The sequence below is a fragment of the Pelodiscus sinensis genome, chromosome 6, assembly GCF_049634645.1.
Source record: "Pelodiscus sinensis isolate JC-2024 chromosome 6, ASM4963464v1, whole genome shotgun sequence".
Lineage (NCBI taxonomy): Eukaryota > Metazoa > Chordata > Testudines > Trionychidae > Pelodiscus > Pelodiscus sinensis.
This window is the reverse complement of record NC_134716.1, coordinates 43,933,292-43,956,609: the sequence shown is the minus strand read 5'-3', so window position 1 is coordinate 43,956,609 and position 23,318 is coordinate 43,933,292. Positions and strand designations below refer to the sequence as shown.

Genomic DNA, 23,318 nt, shown 5'->3' with positions numbered 1-23,318 from the left:
GGCCTGTTTATGAACTTTTCCACCGGTGATAGATACAGGATACCAGGTCAAATCTGGCTTCTGTGGGGGAGGCGCATTAGGCTTTGATTAATTGCCCACAGCAATTGTTTACTTCTGCCTTCTGGGTAACAACCAGATCTGCATACAATATTCAAATGTGGGCATACAATGATTTTATGTAGAGGCAATATGATATTTTGTCTTCTTATATAGTCCTTTTCTAATTATTCCCAATATTCTGTTAGCTTTTTAGTTTTTAGACTGCCACTACACCTTGAACAGATGTTTTCAGGGAACTAACCACAGTGATTCCAAGATCTCTTTCTTGCATGGATACAGCTATTTTGTATCTACAGTTAGGATTAAATTTTTCCATGTACACTACTTTGCCTTTATCAACATTGAATTCCATCTGCTTTTGTGTTGCTCAATCACCCAATTTTGTGAAATCCCTTTATAGCTCTTTGCAGTAGGATTTGGATTAGTCCCTGTTCACCTTTTTCAAGTACATTTGTAAATTTAACACAATAATCCAAATGCAAATCACAGCAGCACAACACTCATTCCTCCCCTACCCCCAATCTTGTAAGTGGAGTATCCGGCAATGTTTTCATGGTGATCTAAAAATCAGGGCCGGACGGAGGCATGGGTAAGCCGGTCAGCTACGGGAGGCGCCTGATGACAGCTGTAAGGGGCGTGTAATGTCCCTTGCAGCTGCCACCAGGAGCCGCACGCCCGGCTCCCGCACCACCAGCCCCACGGTGCCGGACAGCAGCGTCCTTGCCCCTACGGCTGCGGGGCCATGCACGGCCCGCGCGTGTGCTAGCCGGGCCGGGCAGCACATGCGCTGTGCGCCCTGGGGGTTGGCCCCGGGCTGCGCGCCAGCAGCCGTGGCCGGTGCGTGCATGCGCCTTGTGCCCCGGGGGCAGGCCCGCATCCCATGGGTGGGCCTGCACATGCGCCCTGCGCCCGGGGGCGGTGCCGGACACCCAGGCCCAGGGCGCCAAAAGGGGTCGGGCCGGCCCTGCTAACAATCCTTCAGTTACTAAAATGTCCAGCCTGTTGTTCTTAATCACCCTGCCTTCCTCTTTTTATAACAAACTCTCTCCTCCAAAGACAAAGCTGCAAGCAGCTCAAATTGTTGCATTTAAGAACTGTCTCTGGAGTCAGTGCATGCAGCTTTAAGCAGACCTCAAATATGAAATCCAGGGGGTTCAAACTCAAGAAGGGAGGGCACTAACACCAGCATACACAATGAAGCCAATGACACTAGGGATGTGAACGACTAATCAACTATCTGATAAACAAATGCTTATCAGATAGTCGACAGACTAGTCAACTAGTCACTTCCCCCCCTTGCTGCCTCTATCAGAAACAGGCAGTAAGGAGGAGGGGGGAAAGAAGGGAGTACTTCAAAGTGGCAGAGCTGAGTAGAGCCTGGGGCCAGACCCCGGGCTTCACACGCCGCTGCCACATTGAAATACCATGTGCAGCCTGGCACCAGCTGGGAGTCTGGGCTGCACAAGACACGAGCTTACCTCAGGCTCCATCTGGCGCTGCCACTTTGAAATGTTATGGGGAGCACAGGGCTTGAGTCCCCCGCTGGCAGTGCTCCCCACTGCACTTTCGCCTTTGAAGTGTAGCAACAGTCTGGAGGCTGTTGCTACACTTCAAAGTTGGAAGCGCCCTTATTGACTAACCAAATAATTGATGCAAACTGCATTGACTATTCGATTAGCCAAATAATCAAAATTTTAAATCCTTGAATGACACCAGCAGAGTTCACATACACCAACTTTGATGGGCTGGACATTTGCCTTCCAAAACATGTCCTCTACTCCCAGCTCACCCATGGTAGTCAAAGGAAACACTCCAAAGACTCACACAAAGCATATACCAAGAAAACTGATGTTGATATTATGGATGTTAAAAAGTGTTTAATACAGTAACCATGTAGCTGCTAAAAATCTTAGCAGTTACGTGATTACATGCACTACGGGCTTTGCAGTATAAGGCTAAGCTAAGCTCCTCCCATCCCGTTCCCTAAGCCCCCCAGCTCCTTCCTCCTGTCCTGCACCCTCCACCCATTGCTGTGAGCCCCATCATTTAAATAAAGCATGTACATTTTAATTTTAAAAACAATGTCTACAGTTAAGGAATCCGAGCAATGCCAAGTACATCTGCTAATTTATTATAAATGTAATTTTATTTTCTTACTACTTGGGCAATAGTAGCACATTTCTTCCCGCAGTCTGGCTGTGGTACTAATAACACAGATTAGAGAAGAAAGCATCTAAACTTCACCATGAGGGAGCCAATCTAGCAGAGCCTGACTAGGTTTACATTTACAAGGATTGAGTGCACAAATCATATAAGTAGTCACAAAAATGTTTTCATACATAAGTTATGTCTTAATAAAAATCACCAACAAGGAACACCGTTATTGAATTTGAAAATTTCTCTAAAGTTTGGCTTAGTTTGGATGTAGGTTTTAGGTCATTCTGTTTTAACAAACACTGATCCTCTTGGAGTGAGAATGCGGAGGCAGGAATTTATATACAGGTTTTCCATACAGCTGGTCTCTCTAGTATAAAATAGGACTGATTTAGAATTCCTTTTTGCAGTCTGAATATTTTTGCTTCAACTATCATATGATCCTGAAAATGTAAACTGTATACTAGATTTCCCACAAAGTGAAGCTCTGCCTCTGGGAAAGGGAGTGCTAAGACAGGCCTGGGCAGAGTATGGCCTGCGGGCCAGTTCCAGCCTGCCAAGCCACCGGATCCAGCCTGCAGAGGCAGCAGGGAGCCCCAGGCAGGCTCCCCTGCTTGCCCAGCATGATGCTCAGAAACACAGCTGCCACACCCTGTTTCTGATTCAAATCTGGAGTGGGACGGGGGAGGAACGACGGGGAGCTTCAGGAGCTGCCCCAGCACAATCCCATTAGCCAATGTCTGGCCAGAAATTGACTAATGGGAGCTGCCGGTTTGAATAACAGGCAACCAAGACGACCCACATCCCCTCTCCTCACCTCAATTATTCACACAAGCACATGGCCATGCAACCTGTTCAGGCAGAGGTCAGGCAGGCTGAAAAATGTTTTAAGCTCTGCAAGCCTTAGCTCTGCAGGCAGGCAGGCAGGCTGGTTTGATTGCTGGCTGGTAGGTCTCCTGGCAAGAGCCTGCCTCTAGCACTCTAGCCCCCCCTTCCCTGACCCTCTGCCCACCCAAATCAACATACCCAAACCCTCTGCTCCCTCTTGCACTCTTACGCCCTCCCAGATCTGGCACCCCAATTCGCTGCCTCAGATCACAATCCCCTCCTACCCTAGGTCACATCCCAAACCCCGCACTCTACTCCCCTGTTCTAGGTCACAATCGCTTCCTTCACCCAAACTCCCTCCAAGACTCCATTCTCCCTTCTGAACCTCAATTCCTTACCCCAATCTCCCTTCTGCATCCAACCTCCATCCCAGACCCTGCATCTCCTCTATTAATATCATGGAAGAGTGCGGCCCTCAACCACTTTCCAAAATCTTGGGAGTGGCCCCCCCATCAAAAATTATTGTCCACCCTTGGCTTAAGATATTGAATGTAGAGGGTCAGCATTGGTCCTATGGCCTTCAGGCATCTGGGCTGTGAGAGCCCACTAGTGGGTAATAGAGTGAGAGCAACAGACAGACAGAGACAGAAAAACAAGAGATGAGTGAGCGACTAGCCTGCCCAAATAAAGAGAACTTAAAAGCATTTAGGTGGGTCCAGTGTGGGAAGTGAACCAAACACAGCAACTTGGTGCATTCAAAGGAGAAGTTTGACTAGATCTATGCCAATGAATAATAAAAAAAAAAAATTCAATTATCGTTTTAGGTATATACACTGAGCTGCTTTTGCGGAAAATCTTGCCAGCTGTCTACACTGGCCGCTTGAATTTCCGCAAGAACACTGACTACTTCATGTAAAAAATCAGTGCTTCTTGAGGAAATACTACGCTGCTCCCGTTCGGGCAAAAGTCCTTTTGCACAAAAGGGCCAGTGTAGACAGCTTATATTTGTTTTCCGCAAAAAAGCCCCGATCGCGAAAATGGCAATTGGGGCTTTTTTGCACAAAAGCGCATCTAAATTGGCACGGACGCTTTTCCGCAAAAAGTGCTTTTGCGGAAAAGCATCTGTGCCCATCTAGACACTCTTTTCCGCAAATGCTTTTAACGGAAAACTTTTCCGTTAAAGGCATTTGTGGAAAATCATGCCAGTCTAGACGTAGCCTGAATGAATTCAAATATACTGGCATATCTCTTTCCAAATCTTTTATCTTTATCTGTTAAACTTTGCTCAAATATTAATGCTGATTTTTTTTATAAACTGGATAGGTAGTATTTATGTATTAAATATTAACAGGGTTCACAAGTTATATTTTCATGCTTCCCAATTTTGAACCCTTAAAAAAAAACTGAGATGGATAAAGCAAAAGCTGATGTAATCCCTGGATTTGTAATGCAAATCTGCCCTTATGGATTACTAGATACATGTGGAATAGTATTAATTGCATTAAGAATCTTCTAGGGTATAAGTGTCCATGCTAGCAGATCCCAGTGCAGGATTAATTGGCAGGGATGTAAACCAAAGGGTTTAGGAGATCAGTTATGTTGGGAGTTACAACATAAATGGTTAGATCAGTTCAAGCAATTTTTATTTTTATTTTTACACAATTAATAGCAGTGAAATGCTGTATTATCCAACATCAATTTCACTGTCCAGTAGAAAACATATTGCTACTATGTACATATCAGGTGCTACTTGGGAATATTTTTGGTTATATGGATCATGTGCTCTCTTGTAGAGATATACATTTTTTTACTAATTTATGTTTGACACTACAGTGTGTGTATTGTGCATGTGAAAAACAAAAATCCCAAGTGCTCCAGCACTGATTGAAGTACTTGTATTGAAGATAACATTTTTCCTATTATGGGTACATTGACTGATTGTTGTCACAATATGGAGCAGAGTAAGTAACTGACTCAATAAACTGGATTAGGACTTTTCAATATGTTGTGTTACTGGGAAGACACATCAATGGACATATACCAAGAAGCGAAGTGGATCTATTACTATGCAAAATAGCATTGCAATAAATTGGCTGCACGCCCAGAACTCTTAAGCATCACAGAATGGACCAAACTTGTCTGTACATTGATTAAGCTAGAAAGGTTAGCTCACTCAGCGTATAATTCTCTTCATATAGATTACTCTAGTACATACCGAATGTAATGAGTAAGGAAATCAAATACAAAAAAAAATCCATTGCAGCTAAGGGCTACTTCTAACAGCACAAAATAAGAGTTCTGAATAATTTATGATAGCCTCTAACTACAGCTGTATATCCCAATGGCCAACTGTCCCCCAAGTATTATGAGGTTTGTTTCTGTTTGCGGATACTGACTTGCAGAACTTTGAAAAACAGGTTAATTAAAAAAACAACAACCCCAAAACAGAAGACAGAGCTTCACATGCTCTTGCAATCTGAGTAACAGGAACACTTCAGAATGCCATCTCTGGTGTGAGATGTTTCTCATTTCAAGATGAGAGCACAGTCTTCAAAACACAGGGTCGGTTTTTCCCCCTCATTTTGATCATCCCGCTCTTATGGGACAATGGTTCTGACACTTGAAAAAGCACACACCCACTTCTGCGTGGAAGCATCTACAACGACTGGCTTGGGCAGTTACCATCAACCCCATATATCGATGGTATTTATTCATCTAGTTACCATTTCAATTGTATCAACGAGCCCCTAACAGCGTTGTAAGATGCGCCTTCTACATCCCGGGGCAAACACGTTCTCAAGCATCCCTTTCGTTGGGGAACTTTTGTCTTCTAGCAGAGCGGCGAAAGGCAGGGCGGGACTGCTGCTGCCCATCACCGTCTGCCAGGGCCTCCTCTTCGAGCCCCGGCCCCTGAGGGCATCGCGGGAGCGACAGCGCCGTTTGCTAATGAAAGTCACTTTCAGCCCCGCCTCGCGGCTGGCAGACAAACGCCTGAGGACGTGCCCATCCGAGGACAAGGCCGCCCGCTGCCTGTTACAGCTCCCGCGCCGGGGTGCGGGCCGCGCTGCTCGGTCGGTGCCTAGCGCAGCGCGGGAGATCCAGGCTCGCCCGCAGCAACACCCGGGCACTAAGGGAGGCGGAGCCTGGAGCAGTCCAGGCGGGCCCCGGGAGCGGGCTCATTCCGAGGAGGCGCTGCAGGCCGGATGCTGAGCAGGGAAGGGCAGATGGACGATTCCCGGCTGGTACATTAGCTTTGAGGGACAAGGCCCTTGGCGTAACACGGAGGAAGGGAACCCGCTGCACCGGCCCCTTTAAATTGGAGCAGGTGACACACGCGAGTGACGTCATGAATGCGGTGGGCGCGCGGGAAGCTCTCTTCTGCCTCCGCGATTGGCCAAGGGCGTAAGACAACAACAGCGCGCGCCAAACTCAGCCGGCCTCTTTCACAGCCCACCGTAACGCTACAATGGTCCCGCCTCCTTCCCGAAGCGGGCCCAATCAGGACTTCGGAGCAACCAGTGCAGGGCGGGGCATCGCCTCGCTCACCGCCGCCGGCCAGCGATCCCAAGAAGTTTCGAATTCTGTCGGCCGAAGAGCTCCCCAGCCAATGGCGGCGCAGGGATGCGGGCGAGCCCCACCCAGATCCCGCCCCTGGGGGCGCGACCGTGCATTTTCTGACCGGTGATTGCCTCGCCGCCGCTGTCACTCCATGCTGTATCAACGGGATACGATGATTGGTTCCGCCCAGGCGCGAAATGTAACGCGGGAAAACCTGGGGCTCGGCCGGGGCCGGGCTGCCTGCAGGTTCGGAGGGGTCGCGGCAGCGGCTCGGGCTCTGTCGTGACCAAAGCCTGGTGGGGGACGCGACACCGCCCCAAACGTGAGAAGCGCAGGTGCAGCCGCTTCTCCGTAGGCTGCTGCCATGGCCCGCGGCCGCCGCTGACGCTGCGGATCCGCGGTTCGGCGGCCGGTAGATATTGAGAACTGGCGAGGATCGCCCGGCGATGAGTTGCTGAGGCGGATCCGGGCGTGACGAGGCGGCTGTCGGGTGAGATCTCCGCTCCCGGGAGAGGGGGGCCTGAGCTGCCACGGAGATTCCCCACCCTGTTGCCTACGAGGGGGTCGCGATGGCAGAGAGGCCGCCTCCAGGCCCCCCGGTGATCTTCTGTCAGGACTCCCCGAAGCGGGTCCTGGTCTCCGTTATCAAAACCACCCCGATTAAACCGTCCCGGGGAGGCGAGGAGGCGGCGCCCGCCCCACCCGTCCCTACCAGCCCCGGCTTCAGTGACTTTATGGTGTACCCCTGGCGCTGGGGGGAGAACGCGCACAACGTGACCCTCAGCCCCGGTAGCACCGCCGCGCCCTCCTCAGTCCCGCAGCCCCGAGGAGGGGCGGTCAGAGCCTCCAGCGGGGAGGACGAGGAGGCGGGCAGCCCGGATAGCGGCGGCAGCAGCAGCCACTTGAAGGTGAGTCCGGAGCGAGCATGCCAGGGAGCCGGGCACGGTGGCATTAAACCTTTGCCGGGGCTACAGGGGAGGGGCTTTAGGCCCGGGGAGGGAGTGGAGGCGCGGCCGCCGCGGGGCCCTTGTGGGCATAGGGAAGGGCGGGCGCCTGCAGAGTTTAAAGGGTGAATCTGTGGCTGGCCAGCCTCCAGATTTAAAGTGAAGTCACTTCCGGGTGCGGCTCGTGCGCTGGTGACGACACCTTCGCGCGCCAAAATTATACCCGCCGGGCGCTCGTTTGCCTGGGTCACGTGCCGGGTGGGGAGGGCGGGACGGTTCTCTCGCGCTGCTCCTGTGCGCAGGCGCGCTCTGGTCTCTACGCCCGGGGTTCTAGCGGGGGAGGGGGGCGCCTGGGTATTGAGGCCCCGGGACGCAGAGCAGAGGCGCGTGGGGCGGTGGGTGGCTCTGACACCTCCTCCCTCAGCAATCTGTGGGGCGTGGGGGTCGTCCCAGGCCTTGATCTGGTGCAGTCTCCCCTGTCCGAATGCTCCGTTAGCTTGCCACTGTGTCTGTCTGACTCCAGACCACTTTTCACAAGTGAGACTGTTTCCCCAAATCCCACTGGCTTGGCCATTGAGGCTGTGGCTACATTGGTGCAATCTTGCGCAAAAGCGCTTGCTTTTGTGCCAATACTTGCTGCCTGTCTACACTGGCCGTGAGTTCTTGTGCAAGAATACTGACGTTCTAATGTAAGAAATCAGTGCTTCCTGCGCAAGAACTATGACGCTCCTGCTCAGGGATAAGCCCTCTTGCACAACTGTTCTTGCGCAAGAGGTCAATGTAGACAGGCAATGTGAATTTTTTGGGCAAGAAAGCCCTATGGTTAAAATGGCCATCAGAGCTTTCTTACGCAAGAGAGCATCTGCACTGGCATAGATGCTCTTGTGCAAAAGCACATCTCTTGCGCAAAGGCACATGCTAATGTAGATGCTCTCTTCTGGAAGAGTTTTTGCGCAAGAACTCTTCCGCAAAAGCGTTCTTGTGCAAAATCATGCCAGTGTAGACGTAGCCTAAGAGTCCAGCTGTGCGCCTTACTTCCCAGTCTCAGTCTGGGTAACCACTGACTCCGTAGACCAGCTAATGATCTGGATTATCTCTGGCAACTTGGTTTGGATTGTGATACAGAGTGTGGGTAGGGAGGTCATTTGGTTACACTTAAACTTCCTCCAAGCTACTGGTTGCAACTGACGGAAGGTCGATATTTAAATACTGATTCTTCTACAAATCAGGTGGCTGGCTGAGTTCATTCAGGGTTCAGGCCTCTCTAAAACAATCCTCTTTTATATCATAGTGTTAAAATAGGAATCCTCCAAAATGAGCATTGCTAAAACTAGTACAGTTGCAGCTCTCAAAACGAGAGTCTGGACTAGGCATGCAAATGGCTAATCTTAAGGGTGAGGCTTATTGGCATAAAGCTTACCTGTTCTGAATAACCATTATTAGGGGCTGAAGCACCTCCCTGCCCACTCTGGGCAGGAGACTGCTCCAGGCCTGGGCGGGGGGACCCACTGCAGGCAGTAGGGATATTAGCATGTAGTTGATTACATAACCAATAAGCTTGGACTTACTGGTTAATCATATCCAGGCCTCTAGCAGGAATTTCTGCGGGGGGAGGGATGCTTTTTTTGCAAATGTGCACTGCAATTTTTTTTAAATATAAAGGAGTTCAAAATAGTCAAGCAATGAGTGCGCCTAAAAGAGGTTAATGAAAAATTTGAGTGGAAACAGCAATTGGTAAAAATGTATACAGTAATCAAGATTTTCTAGAAATTACCTTCTGGGATCATGGTAGGAAATGCAGCCGCCATGGTCCCCTGGCTCCCTTGATTGCTTCTGCCTACTGCTGCTCTACCTGCTCTGCGAGGCTGAGGCCAGTGCCAGTTGTGTGAGACTGGAGCTTCTGGCCAGCCAGTAGAGGGCGCTGTTTGCTGCTGCGCTGCCACCAGCCCTGCCTGCCCATCCCTCCGCAACACAATGCTCTCCTGTCCCCCAATACAATGGTTCTCAAACTTTTGGCTGGTGGCCCACCTGGCTCAATGCAAACTTTTCCATGGACAATCAGTTGCTCATGGAAACTCGCTGTTAATTACATAATTACACCCACAACATTTTGCTAGTGCTGCAGCTGGGGAGACTGGTTTAAGGTAAAATATTAACTTATGCCCAACACAAAAGATTCCCATGTTTTCTTTGTTGGGGTGGGGAACCTTTTTTGGGTCTGGGTCCGCTGACCCACAGACAAATCAGTTGGGGACCACAAGTGAGAAGCGCAGGAGATTGGAGTGCCAGAGCGGGCTCCCTGCTGCAGGGGGGAGGAGGGAGACTGAGCTCAAGCCGTGAAGCCCCCTCACGTTTACTTGGGGGACTGATGAGAGGGTGCGTTTGCACCCTTCGCACCCCTGCTGCGTACAGGCCTGATATCAGCTATATGCAACCCCACTGACCCTCTTGTGAGCTAGCTCTTTGTGGGAGGCAGAGGGAGGGCAGGTGGCTTTGCAGAAGCTGGCATGTGCAGAAAGCCAGCTCACCACATATGTTGACTACCATTTGCCCCCCTCTTCCCCTGCACTACTGCCTCTGTGGGAAGGCAGCAGGGAGGACAGGTGGCTCTGGAAGTAGGAATGTGGGAAGCCAGCTTAACAGCTGGGAGCCCATGAGCACCGGATACTACAGAGCTGCCTCCCTCCTATCCCTCCCCCCCTCAGTTGTATCAAAGGCAGCAGTGTGTGGGGGGGTCAAGCGGGGGGCTCTATGAGAGCTGATGCACACAAGGAGCCAGCTTCAAAATTGGCTTCCCGCATGTTTAGGCTCCCACCTGTCCCCCTCACCATCTAAGTTGCTGCCTCTCTATCAGAGGCAGCTACATGGAGGTGGGGGAGGGCAGGCGGGATGCCAGAGCAGCCTCTGTCCACAGGGAGCTTGGGGCTCCCCCATGAACAGGGGCTGCTGCTGCAGAGCAACCTTCATACGCGGTAGGCCTGGGCTTGCTGTGGACAGAGATTGCTTCATGGAATGCTAGTGAGTTCGGGCCCCCTACAGCTAGAGTCCTCTGCAACCCCTTGCTGCTGTCACTATCAGAGACAGCACCTTGGGATGGCAGGCAGCTCCCTGGGAATGGCACTGCCAACTCTGCCCTCAAGGATCATCGAATAGTTGTGTAACCCAGGGATCAGCAACCTACAGCACGTGTAGCATGTAAGCTGATTTTTTTTTCAGTGGCACATGCAGCAGGAGCTCAGTCCCACACGCCACCTCCCTTCTCCCCCGTGCGCAGCCACTGGAGCCCTCCATCTTCCCTGGCAACAGGTTAGGCTGCGGTGGGAGGAGGCTCCACAGCGGTGCCTCCGAGGCCAGCCTGGGATGCATGGCAGTGGCCCCTCCGGCCTCTGGGGCCGGCATGGGACTACATGGCAGTGGGAGTTGCTGCAAGGGGGCACAAAGCCAGGTAAGTGTCCCCCCCCCCCTCATGCCAAGACGCCCACACCCAATTCCCCTCACTCCCATCCCCCCATCAAGACCTGTACCCTCCCTTGCTTCTGCAGCCCCTGGCCAGATACCCTACTCCCAGCCTGCTTCTTCACCCTCCCTGCCTCCCACACCTCGCAACCTCTCCCCCTTCTGCACCCCACCTTCCTCCCAGATACTGTACCCCATCCCTCTCCCACTTGCTGGCAGCCCTGTCTTACACACTGAACCCTCATTTTTGTCCCTACCCTGGAGCCTAAGGGGGAAGCCCTGAACCTCAGTCCTTCCTGTCCCTTTCACTCACCCCGCTGAGGCTGGAGTGCCAGAAAAGTGAGGTGTCTCAGTTGGGGCCCACATCAGTGAAGGTTGGGGGGGGGGGGGGGTTGAGGAGTTGTTTTGCTTCTCACTTGTGTAGTCCCCAACTGATTTTTTTTCTGTGGGTCGGTGGCCCCTCACCCAAAAAAGGTTCTCTACCCCTGTTATAAATAAATGAAGTTTGATAAACTAACATGAAAAAGTTAAAACGCTTAATCTGTTTAATAATTTAAATTAAACCATTCTCCCTAGCTGCAGCTGGTTCAGAAAATATGGTCACCAGACCCAGCCTGCCCATGCCCCCTTCTCCTTGGCACACAGTTTTGTAAATAGAAGTGAATAAGTTAAATCTTGGCACGCCACTTCTGAAAGGTTGCAGACCTCTGGTGTAACTGATAAGATTTGGTGCGGTTACATGATTATTAAATTAAACAACATCTAACATTTCTAATTGGTTGCTACTCCCATTTTAATGGGGTTGCTGTGTTAGACTTGCTAGGGATCGGAGCTGAAGCCAAAGTCCGAGCCTCACTGTTCAGCCCTGAAGCCAAAGTCTAGATCATATAATAATAGTGGTGTGCAAGTAGGTTTCACCATGGGAGGTGAAACCAGTGGTGGTTTTATTTACACTATATCCATCAATCTCTGAACCAAGAGTACTCAGTCAAGCATTTGAGACCTCCTGGGTGGCAGGGCTTAAGCTTTAGCTTTGCAACTCTCCATCTGTGAGGTTCACGCTTTGGTTCCCCTTTCCTGGGTCATGAATTTTTGCCTGCAGAAGGGGGATCATGATGCAAGGAATTTTGAGAAACCCTGTATTAGTGATAAATATGTAAATATATGTCTCACAACGGTGCGTTCCAAGGCTTTCTGTGTATTTCTCATTCTTGTATTTCATACAAATTCCTTCTCTTTTCTGGATCTGAAGTTTAAAAATGTGCTCAAATCGATGCCATCTGAAAGTGCTGTCTGTGGCAAGAGGCAAGAACCCCATTTTTCTGTGGCTTTCTGTGCATAGATCAAGGGTGATCCAGCCCCATGTATGGACCTCAGGATTTGGTCCTGGGGACTTAGAGGACTGTGCATAATGGAAAAGAGAACTGTTCAGTCCTAACTTGTTGTGTCTTGCTCTATGATGTGCTGTCTGTCTGATCTAAAATTGGACTGGCCATGATGCACCCTGTTGGAACAATAATTTCATGATGTCAGTAGTAAGGGGAGGGAGAAGTTTAGCAGGAGGGGACTCTCAATCCTGACACTCTGTAAGATAGCAGCTAGGTGAATTAGTTTGATACGTTTTAAAAGCAACATTTTTCCCCAACGTCTAGATCCTATATAATAGTGGTGTATAAGTAGGTTTCATCATGGAAGGTGAAATCAGTGATGGTTTTATTTACACTATATTCATCAATCATTGAGCCAGGAGTACTCAATCATCATACAGGCAACCCTCTTTTTCAGGAGTCAAAGGCCCAACACCAATGTTTGGTTTCTAGGGAGCAACTCTGCCTCAAGAATTTACTTTCCTTAAAGAGATTAAGGCAGAGAGAAATTCTGCTACTTGTGGAAGCTACCCAAGAAATAAACTACATCACAAAATTACGAACACTGTAACATATAAGCTTGTTCAACCTTCTAAGAAAAACATTTTAAAAGTATATAATAGGGCCATTTGGTGACTCATCCCATAACAACATAATTAAGGATGACAGAGATACTCAGACTTCTTATTTGCTGTGTTTTCATTATCTACATTTTAAACTTTAAACTTACTCTTTTTAAACAATCATTCATCACAGCTGCTCAGGCACACTGGTTCAAGAAATAATGATGTAATCCTGGGTCCAACTCTCTCCATTACACACGTGTGTGTATATAAATAGCATTCAGTTGTGTTTTTCAGTTATAAAAAGTGTTTGATTACTTGTGTTTTTTTTGTTTAAATGACCTTGAAACTGGAGTTCAGTTAACTTATTTGAAGGGAAGAATAATTGCTCTGGATTTAAATAATCCTTTGATGTGATTCTTTTAATGCTCCGTGAATAATTATGGAGAAAAATAAAAGCTATTAAAACAACTGTATTTCCTTGATGTGTTGGTACACATATTTTCTTTTGAGAAAGTTGCTCCTGATTTCAAAAGTTTTCTGTGGACTGAATCATTTGTCTGCAAGTACTATATTGATTTTTTTTCTTTTTTTTTAAACAAATTGCAGTTTCTTCATAGGGTGGCTTTTTTATTATTCTTATTAATAGGATGGTATTAGACGTGGCCGACCAAGAGCAGACACAGTACGAGATCTAATAAGTGAGGGAGAGCATTCATCCAGCCGAATCCGTTGTAATATCTGCAACAGAGTGTTTCCACGAGAAAAATCTTTGCAGGCACACAAAAGAACTCACACTGGTAAGTGGAAAATAATGTATTATTGTGCGTATAAAACATGTATCAAATAGTTAGGCTTTTAGCTTTGAACTTTTTTTCTTTCTTACCATTAGTATTCTGGGCTAGTTACTGAATGGGCTACTGTTTTCCCCTGGGGGGGGTGTATGTGTTTGTGTTTGTTTGTGTGTGTGTGTGTGTGTGGTCAAAAAGTAATTTCCATGTAACTGCTTGTGTTTATATTGGAGTAAGTGTGGCAGAGTAACTTTCATTGCTATGGTGAAAAGAAACAAGATTGTCTGCTTTGTAATGTTACACTTAGTGCCTGAAAGAGTATTTTTTTTCTTAGCTTTACATTTGACAATACTTTTCATTTTCTTTTCTCCATTTCCCTTTTGGGTTCACACATCAATGGAAGGGTGAACTCTGAAAGGGAAAATGTTAATCTGTCAAAACTGGCAGGGGAGCTTTAGGGCAGGTATAATAAACATTGACAAGATTCAAATAAATTATATACCCTCTCATTTTCTTCATTACCACCCTATTTGTGTTTGTTATTTGTGGGTTGCGTGTGGGTTAAATTTGAAGATCAGATCTCTTCCTAGGAGTAACAGTTATGAAGTTAACATGCATTTAAGTTGAGGAAGATGAAAGTTTATATATATATATATATAAACTTTATAACTTTATCTAGATGCTCTGTTTAGTTCAGCTCTTGCGGGTTGTGGGAATTGTTGACCATCTTAATGTACAGACTCTAACTGCATCATTTGGGGGGGGAAATTGTAGAAAACTTGCATATGTCTCTGGCATTGCTTGGGTCCTTAACTGTAGTATGTGTGTATTAAAAGAATTCTAAAAAAGAGAATGTATATGCTTTATTTAATGGTAGGGCACAGGGTGGGAGGTGCAGGGCTCAGAGATGGGAGGCGGGGGAGCTTACTGGGGACCACTTGTGGTGGTGACAGTGGTGCTCCCTGGATGACAGCTTCACCTGGGGGGGGGGCGGTGGCCTGCAGCTCACCTGGGGTAGGGAGATGGGTTCCAGGAGCCCAGCCTGGCCTTCAGGTGCTTTCCTCTTCTCCCCCTGCTCTGCAGCTTGTCAGGGGGATGGACCTCCAGGGGCCAGCTGTGCGCCCCCCCCCCCCCCCCTTCACCAACTTGCAGCTGGTCCAGGGCCAGGCCATGATTTTCAGCCTTGTCATCTCCTTGGGACAGAGGAGTCTTTTGGGGGGAAGGTGGGCCACCATGTCTGTCCCAGGTCTCTGGGTGGGAGGATGTCTCCTGGGTGAAGGCTGAGCTGTGCTGCCCAGCCTGAGGGTCGTCCAGGGTGTGTGGCAGTAGGGCTGGTGGGCAGAGTGCCCCCCACTGTTTTGGTACGGGGGTCGATTTATCCAGTCTGGTGGCTGGCAGTGTGGGAAACCCCATCCACAGCTGGATGCTCTCCTGCTGGTGTGACTGCTTCCAGTGGTCACTCTGCAGTATATCTGCCCTCTGCACTCACTGCCCCCAATGATTGTTCTGCAGTGTAGTTCTCCACTGATCAGCACCCTCCATTTCCATGTTACGGAAAACAATTCTATTCTTGGCACTTCAGTTTTCCTGGCACAGTTTATCCCTGACCTTAGTTTAAGTTAGGACCAGAGGAAGCTGCCTAACAAATTTGGTAGTCTTACCATTTAGGAGTTCTCGGACAAACAAACTCGCAGACCGACAAACTCAGAGGCATTCTAAAATACATATAGATGACTAATTTTTTGCTAAAACATTATACATTGGCAAAATGGATCCATCTTGCTTCTGAAAAGTGAGTTGTTGTTCCTTATACTAAGCATAATTGAATGGATTTTTCGTATGTACATGAGAGAGATTGTGACATTTTATTGCAAAATAAAATATTCCATAATACCTCCAAAATAACTTGCCTCCTGTGGTTTATTTTTCTAGATCAAATAAGAATTAAACACCAATTCTTCTATTCTTGTTTGATCACACAAGATGTCCCTCTTTCATTCTTTTTCCCCCTGTATGTTAAACTTCCATCCTTGAAATGCTAACCGCTTCAGAAAGTCTTAATGGAAAACTCATCAGGCAAAATTCATTGATGATGATGATGATACTCCATTGATTTAAATATATTTTACTACCCTGCTAGATTTGGCTAGTTAAATCTCATGAATATACAATTTGCCCATTTTATTTTTGAAGTTTTGCCTGTAGAACAGGAAGGCAGAAATTATTAATTCCTAACATTACCTGTTCCATTGTGATGGTAGACCTATACTCAGGTTGGCCTATTGTGGGGGGCAAAAGCAGACCTGACTGCTATCTTGCCTGTGTCCCTGCTGCTCCGCCCCCCCCTCCCGCTGTGCACTCACACCCACTGGAGAGTGCTGTGGGAGTCTGTCACCCAGGTGCCAGCAGGCTGGATCCTGGCCAGCCTGTCCTGACCTGTTCTGCTCCTGGCAAGGTGTAGCCTCCATTCTACACTTGGGCCCATGGGCCACAAGTGAGATGCTGAAAGCAAGGATGCTCTACAGGCACTGGAGCTGAGGTGGCTCCCACTGCAGCCTGTCCCCTACCCAGGCCTGTTGCTGCTCCACTTCCTGCAGCTAAAGCAAGTGGCTCCAGAGCCACCTGCTTACCCCTACTGGCTCCAGCCCTGGGGAAGCTGGTAACCCACCTTCCTACCCTCAGCTGGTGCTAGTTCTAGCCCTGGGGAAGCTCCCAGCTGCTTCTGGGGCAGGACTCAAACCCACAACCCCAGGAGGCTGACACCTTATCCAGGAGGCCACTGAAGGGCCCACCCCAGACCCAGACTTCTCAAGTCTTCCAGTGTATTCTTAAATGTTCTCTGTGACAGACACTTCTCCTTTTCTAATAGTATAGATATTATTATGCATCATTTTTCTTTAGTTGACCTAATATTTCAGCCTGATGTCCTTTCTTAAGTAAAATTCCATTGGCTTAGTGATATTGTGTTTGAATAATTGAAAGTCTTAACATTTTTTTTTTTTATGGCAAATAATTAGGAAGAGAAGAAATTCTACAAAAAAAATTTCAGTTTTCCTGGAGTGGCCCCCTCCTATCCCTAAATATTAGCGCTCTGTAAAAGAGATAGAAATGTAGCTGTGTTAGTCTGGTGTAGCTGAAACAAAGTACAGGACTATGTAGCACTTTAAAGACTAACAAGAGGACTTTCCCTTTCTTTGAAAAGATGGACCTTGTCTTGTATTTCTTTAGCATCACCTAGTGGCAGAATTCTGAACTGTATTTCAGATTTAGAAAATGACCTCAACCAAGAGTCGTCCATCATGTACTAAACTGGGTGGCTCCTGCCTCTTCCTGGTGGGTGGTGGGGACTAAGGTGAGCTAGACTGAAAGACTGGGTGAGAGCACACTGTTGTAGGTACACATTGTTTATGTGTATATTGTTAACAAGATGCATTTTTATAAATTATCCTCAGAAGAACAAATACATATATCATCTCAACAGGAAAAATAACTAAGCCACTAAATAAATTTAACAACAAATGAAAACTTTTTTGGAAAAAAATCACTGGCTTAATAATATTAGCTAATTACTTTGAACTGGAGACTGTATTATATATTAAAATTTAACCGTTTGCACATGGAAGAGAGGATATTTGGAGACTGAGCCACAATACAACAGCTTTCACTGTGGTCAATCTAGAGCAGAGGGCCTCAGCGCTAGAGAGAAGAGAACTGAGCACAAGTGCTGTAGCAGGCATTACGTAGACACTTTCTGCTCTGTGTTCAGTCTTCAATAGCAGTTGGAAGAGGCACTGGATGGGAAGGAGAATGGGTGCTGAGTATGTGGCTCTTGAGCCCCAGCCAGTTGGTAAACATAAGCGTTGTCAGCCTGGGTCAGAGCATGTGCAACTGCAACAGGCATTGGCAGAGAGCCATGTCAACGAGGTAGGAAGGATTCAGGAATGCCATTTCAGCTTTTTGTAGGGGGAAGAACTTCAGTTGTGTTATCCGCAACTATGTAGATATCTGAGTTGTTGTTTTTTGCAGCTAACTTAGAAACTGACAGGTGCAGTGCATCTCATTCCTATATAAAGAGAGGAAAAAATATATATCCACCAAGCAAGTTGAGGAAATTTCAAGTTTGTTTTTGTGGAAAGGAATTTTTGCTGTTTGTGGGCTGCTAACATCTTTCACAAAGGATTTGTTCTTTCTTCATTGATTGAGGTGGTCATCAGCAGAAATACAGACCCATGAACTATCACTGGATGGTGTCCAGACTTTTTAAATGTATAATTCTGAAAATTCTACTCAACTATTTTTTTTAGGTGAAAGGCCTTATTTGTGTGACTATCCAGATTGTGGGAAAGCCTTTGTTCAGAGTGGACAGCTGAAAACACACCAGCGTCTCCACACAGGAGAAAAGCCTTTTGTCTGCTCAGAAAATGGTAAGGCATTAGAAAATAACTGGCAGTATTTAGAATATGGGCAAATTGGGCTGTAATATTTCAGGGGTTAAAATAGCTTTAAATTCCATACGGGTACTAGTGTATGGCAACTCCCCGGGGTGGGAGGGGGACCCACAGAGACAGAAGGTTGCGGGAAGGTGCCAGATGACAGTATCTGGAAGAAATTTAATTGTGGGATGGAGTATGAGGGGGCTCAGGGCAAGAAGATTGCAGGAGGGGGAGGGGAGGAGGAGAGCTGGGAGTTTGTCAACTGAATACTTGAGGCTGGACCTGGGTGTGCTATGGCTGAGTCACATAGGGACTGTGGGTGCTGGCTCAAGTCCACTGGGGCTGGGCAATTACCCTGAATGTCCTACAAGGAGGCTGAGGATGATAGGGGAGTGGTTGTTTAGGTTTTTGTGAAGGAGGAGGGTAGAAGGGAAGGGAGGGGCTCACCATGATTAGTACCTGCACGGAAACCTTTTCCTTGTACAGCGGCCAACTGCATCCATAGCCCTGCTTCCAGCTGGCCACTCTGAACTGGTGTGTAGAATCACTTTTGTAGTAGTACCATTCTCATGTGCTCTGTATCTGAATTTTAAATACTCTTTTCAAGGGAAGGGGGAATAAATCGGTGTGCAACCACATACATTTGTTACTTTTAAGAACCTGCTTGTAAATTATAATCTGATATTTAAACAAACTTTTTTTTGGTTATAAGGTATTGTATGCAGAATTTTCCACATTTTAGAGAGGAAAGACAGTTTCTTCAATTTTGGGCTTATATGTTAAGTGACTATTTTTCTTAAATATTTCCTTGCTTTTTTTTAAATTAAGGATGTTTAAGCAGATTCACACATGCAAACCGTCATTGCCCCAAGCATCCTTATGCAAGGCTGAAGAGAGAAGAACCTACAGGCAGGCTGAGTAAAAAACAAACAGCTGATAATAAAGCAGTTGCTGAGTGGCTAGCAAAGTAAGTTGTTTGTTTTTAAAGACTGTCCATCATTATTTCTCTAGTCATCATGTTTACCTTGCAGTTCTTGAATGTAATAATTCCTGCACAGTTATGCCACAAGAAGGAATTAATCTATTAGATGGAATTTCCATAGAGCCTCTAAGAGAAAAGGAAAATCATCATTGTCATCAGATACTGACAAAACTTTCACTGGCACAATTGCCCCAACTCAACGTTTTTCTTCTAAGCACTTCTGGGGACATAAATTCTCAGAACATTCTTAATATTTCCTCCATGGTTACACAGATGTCTCATTTTGATTAATGTGCCACTGCAAGTTCTATAGAAGCATTGTATTCCAAAGATGATAAATACGCTTCCTCTGTCCTTCATTTTTTTTTTTAAATTTCTGGTTGAATGATTTCCACTGTTCCCTAGTGTGCTATTTGTTTAAATTCCAGAGTTTAGAATTAGCTTCCCCAGTGGTAGTTGCTTCAACTTTCTTTCTTTTTTTAATTGAATGGGTTTCTTAGACTTTTCTTTTCCTTCTCACCTTTTCTTCCTTCTCTATACACTTCTTCTTTTGTATGGCTATTTGCTTATTTACAGAAGCTGTTAGTACAGTGTGCCCTTTAGTGCTGTAGTGCTCATGTTGAATATGCACTTGTCAGGGAAGGTTGTGATAGGTGCAATAAGAGCTGATTTCCTTCTTTGGAGAGACGGTGGTGGGCAGTGATTTGTGAGGTTTGAGTTGAGTTCAATTGCTGACTGCCACAAACTTCTAAATAATTTAATCTTAGTTTTTGAGACATTAATTTCTATCTGTAAAAGGGGGATAACAATACTCAGTATCTCCTTGTCTTTGAGACAGTTAAGAGTTGTGGTGCATTTTCCATTACTGGCACCTTTTTCAATCAGGATTGAGGGTCCCCCCTGCCCCCCCCCAAGGTATGCTCCAGTTCAAACAGGAACTATTTCAAGGAAGTTCTCTGACCTGTATGTGTGTAGGAGATCAGACTAGATTATCACAGTGGTCTTTCCAAGCCTTAGATTGTATGACAGAGACGTGGAAGCAACTTGTAAAAAGGATGTGTGTTACGGCAGGGAGCTGAATACCTATTGACATCTTCTGCAGTGGAAAGCTTTATTTTTTTTAAAGGCTACAAAAAAGGACTGAAAAATTAATAATTGGAGTGAAATTAATGATCCAGGGAGGTTTATGATGGTGGTTTAAAAGATTCTTGTCTTCTTTCAATGAAACTTCTTGTGCAAGTTGGTGGTTGCTTATAAAATATGTACAACTTTTGATTTTACAGGTACTGGGAGACCAGAGAGCAACGCACTCCTACTTTGAAAAGCAAAACAACTCAGAAAGCTGACCAGGAACAGCAAGATCCCATGGAATATCTTCAGTCTGATGAAGAGGATGATGAAGAAAAAAATAGGTCTCCCTCAGCTGCCCGCCGCCGCCTTCAGGAGCAGCGTGAACGTCTGCATGGTGCACTGGCTCTTATTGAGCTTGCAAATCTGGCTGGAGCACCACTGCGACCGTAGCATAGGAACTGAATCAGCCAGTATACAAAATGTACTGCCTTGTGGTACTTAACCAGTTAGATCCTGGGCATAAGCTAAGCACCTTATTTGCTTATCATAGGCTGCTATTCTGTAGAATTTATGAAGAATGTTGTTGCTCCACAAGGTGGAGTGAGAGAATTGCACTTTTTTGTATGGTAAAAGACAGATGTAAAGTTTTTAAGTATTTTGTAAATATGGGACTGCACAATGCAGGGTCAACAAATTGCATATTGTGGAATGTTAGATTTTTTGCAAGGTTAATTCATTCATTTGAAGCAGTTCTCACAGGAAGCACTTTCTGAACATAATGCTTGTATGATTAGGAAAATTGTACAGGTGACACAAGAATAATATTTATCTATTTAAACAAAATTTACATGTAGTACATTTGTTAATACTATAAGCAGTGATGCAACCAAGTCTTTAATGGCAGTATATTTTACCTAGTATCACTGAGAAGAGGCCAAAGCTTCTAACTCGTGGTGGGGAAGAAACTGGTTATGTAGAAACTAAGACAGTTCAGGATCTTCACTGTGACTGCCCAAAGTATGAGACTGACTTTGCTATCATATTTTAGAGTTGAGATTTCAATAGAATTTCTTGGTCTGAGTAGCACTTGTTATTCCTAGCATGTTATGTTGGGAACTTTTGCACATTGTTGGGCTTATTTGAAAATGAATGATTAGTCTTGCAAAGTCTAAACGTAAAGGTAACAATTGGTAATATTTCTCAGATATTTTGGACCCTGTAATGAGATTTGGCACTTGTTTTGTTAATAAAGGGGGTATTTACAGGGTGGTATTGATTTGTAGTAAACTATTTAGACCTCTTATTAGCTAACACTAAGTTTTAAAAATACTGCTTTTATATGAATATTAGCAAATAGAAGCCTCCATATTCTTTAAGTGCATAAAGCCACCTTATTGCTTTACTTCAGGATAAGACATCCAGTTTTTGTGTTCACTAAGTGTAGTACTGCTATCAGTTAAACACTGCAGAAGAATATTTGCTGTTCAACTATAAAATAGGCTTCCAGAGATAGTTGCAAGTGTGGGTTTTTTTTTTTTAAATTGTGTGGTTTCATATATCTTTCCCAAATAAATGAAGTTACAGAACACCGCTTCGTGATCTCAAGCACAAATTGAAAAGTAAGTTTAGCAGTACATCCTTATCACCTCATGTTTTATATTAGTTTTATCTGACTTGCCATATAACAGGCTTGTCTAATGGTCTTATTTTGCCTTTCTTTTGATCAATATATAACATGCTAGCAGATTATTACAAAAAAAAATTAGTGAATTTGGCATGCTCCTGAATTTCTTTTTTAAAGTTGGGCTGCTGGTTTAGTGAAGATTGGGAAAAAAAATTCCAATTATTTTCCAAATAGACTCCTTTCTCTTATCACAACAAAACCAGAAAATATAGATGTGAATGAGAGCCATTTTTCGATTAGTGTGAGTGGGAGGGAAAAGGTAGTTAAATGACTTGTAAGTCATTTTAAAACTGATTTTGATGAGGACAGAAGTTTTGGAAATCTAACATCACAGCAGAGAATATAGCTCTTGAATTCATTTAGTCATCTTTTAATAACTGATGCCTATAATGGCATGAATTTTATTAACCTGGTACATATTAGAATTGTGTTGGAGCACTTAGCTAAAACATGGTCAGATATTTTAAGAGTTTGTGATTAAGAACTGCATTGGTAAGTCGAATAATTTTATATACTCATTTCCTTGTTAATTTATTAGGCCTCAAGCCTTTCTTAAAAAAAAAAAAAATTAAATAAAGCAAAGTACTCTGCTGTGGCTACCTGAGACGTTCTAACGACATACAACTACTTGGCAATTCACATGTAGTAGATATAGAACCTTTAAGACCAACACTGTTGGGCCTAATCTTTCAAGTAACTGGATATAGGCAGACCCCCTTACCCACATGGAGTTTCACTAACTTCAGGGGCACTCAGCGTGGACACAAGGATCTGTTAACAGCAACCAGTTGCAGAATCTGTCATGTGCAGGGGCTAGGGGAACCTGTTTTCCCGTCAACCAATTGCAATAGGTTCGACGCAGTTACAGAATTGGACGAAACTTTCTGCAAATTATTCAAAATACATTTTATTTACAGATTAAAATTTAAGCAGCATAACTAGTTTTCTGTAAATTATAAATTTTGGGAAAATTTTTGTATGATTGTTTGAGGTGTTGACTGCTTTTGGAGTATTTTTAACAATTTTGAAGTGTTCTGTGCTACATAAGTGTCAGTTGTAGTTTGGCATAACTTAACAGCAAAAGAGTTAAAGTGCTGTAACTTTTTAATATGTGCTCCAAATAAAAGTTGGTTTAATTTTAAGTTTAAAAACCAAGTGTCAGAAGTGGTAATTCTTCCTGTTTTTAACTCTATTATGTCAAGCAAGTTGCTCTTGACTCCCATGGTCCAATCACTTATAATGATTCCTTGACCCTTTAAAAAGGTTTATTTGACTGACTAATACACCATTGTGTTTACAAAGGTGAAACTTTTTCTACTTCTTAAAGGTACACTTAATATCCGAACATGAAATTGGGTTATTGACCCTCATTTACTGTACTTTGAATTCCAGATAATTCACTTAAATGAGAATCCTTTTTGGAGTAA

The 23,318-nt window shown here is 45.5% G+C and overlaps 1 protein-coding gene across 2 annotated transcripts; it reads left to right on the top strand.

Moving 5' to 3' along the window:
- The first annotated feature begins 5,920 nt into the window (after nucleotides 1–5,920).
- On the top strand, nucleotides 5,921–23,042 carry ZNF367 (zinc finger protein 367). 2 transcript variants are annotated; one of them, XM_075931834.1, is made up of 5 exons: nucleotides 5,924–7,508; nucleotides 13,580–13,730; nucleotides 18,026–18,145; nucleotides 18,983–19,121; nucleotides 20,420–23,042. In XM_075931834.1, the coding sequence occupies exons 1-5, from the start codon at nucleotides 7,170–7,172 to the stop codon at nucleotides 20,655–20,657; spliced, it is 987 nt and encodes a 328-aa protein (XP_075787949.1). In that variant the 5' UTR covers nucleotides 5,924–7,169; the 3' UTR covers nucleotides 20,658–23,042. The 2 variants fall into 2 exon arrangements, with proteins under 2 accessions (XP_075787950.1, XP_075787949.1); XM_075931835.1 differs by lacking the exon at nucleotides 18,026–18,145 and having other exon boundaries at nucleotides 5,921–7,508.
- Nucleotides 23,043–23,318: the final 276 nt, after the last annotated feature.

Coding starts and splice junctions, on each gene's coding strand:
- ZNF367 (XM_075931834.1), top strand. CDS start 7,170: ATGGCAGAGAGGCCGCCTCCAGGCCCCCCGGTGATCTTCTGTCAGGAC. Junction 7,509..13,579: donor GCAGCAGCAGCCACTTGAAG/GTGAGTCCGGAG, acceptor TCTTATTAATAG/GATGGTATTAGACGTGGCCG. Junction 18,146..18,982: donor TTTTGTCTGCTCAGAAAATG/GTAAGGCATTAG, acceptor TTTTAAATTAAG/GATGTTTAAGCAGATTCACA.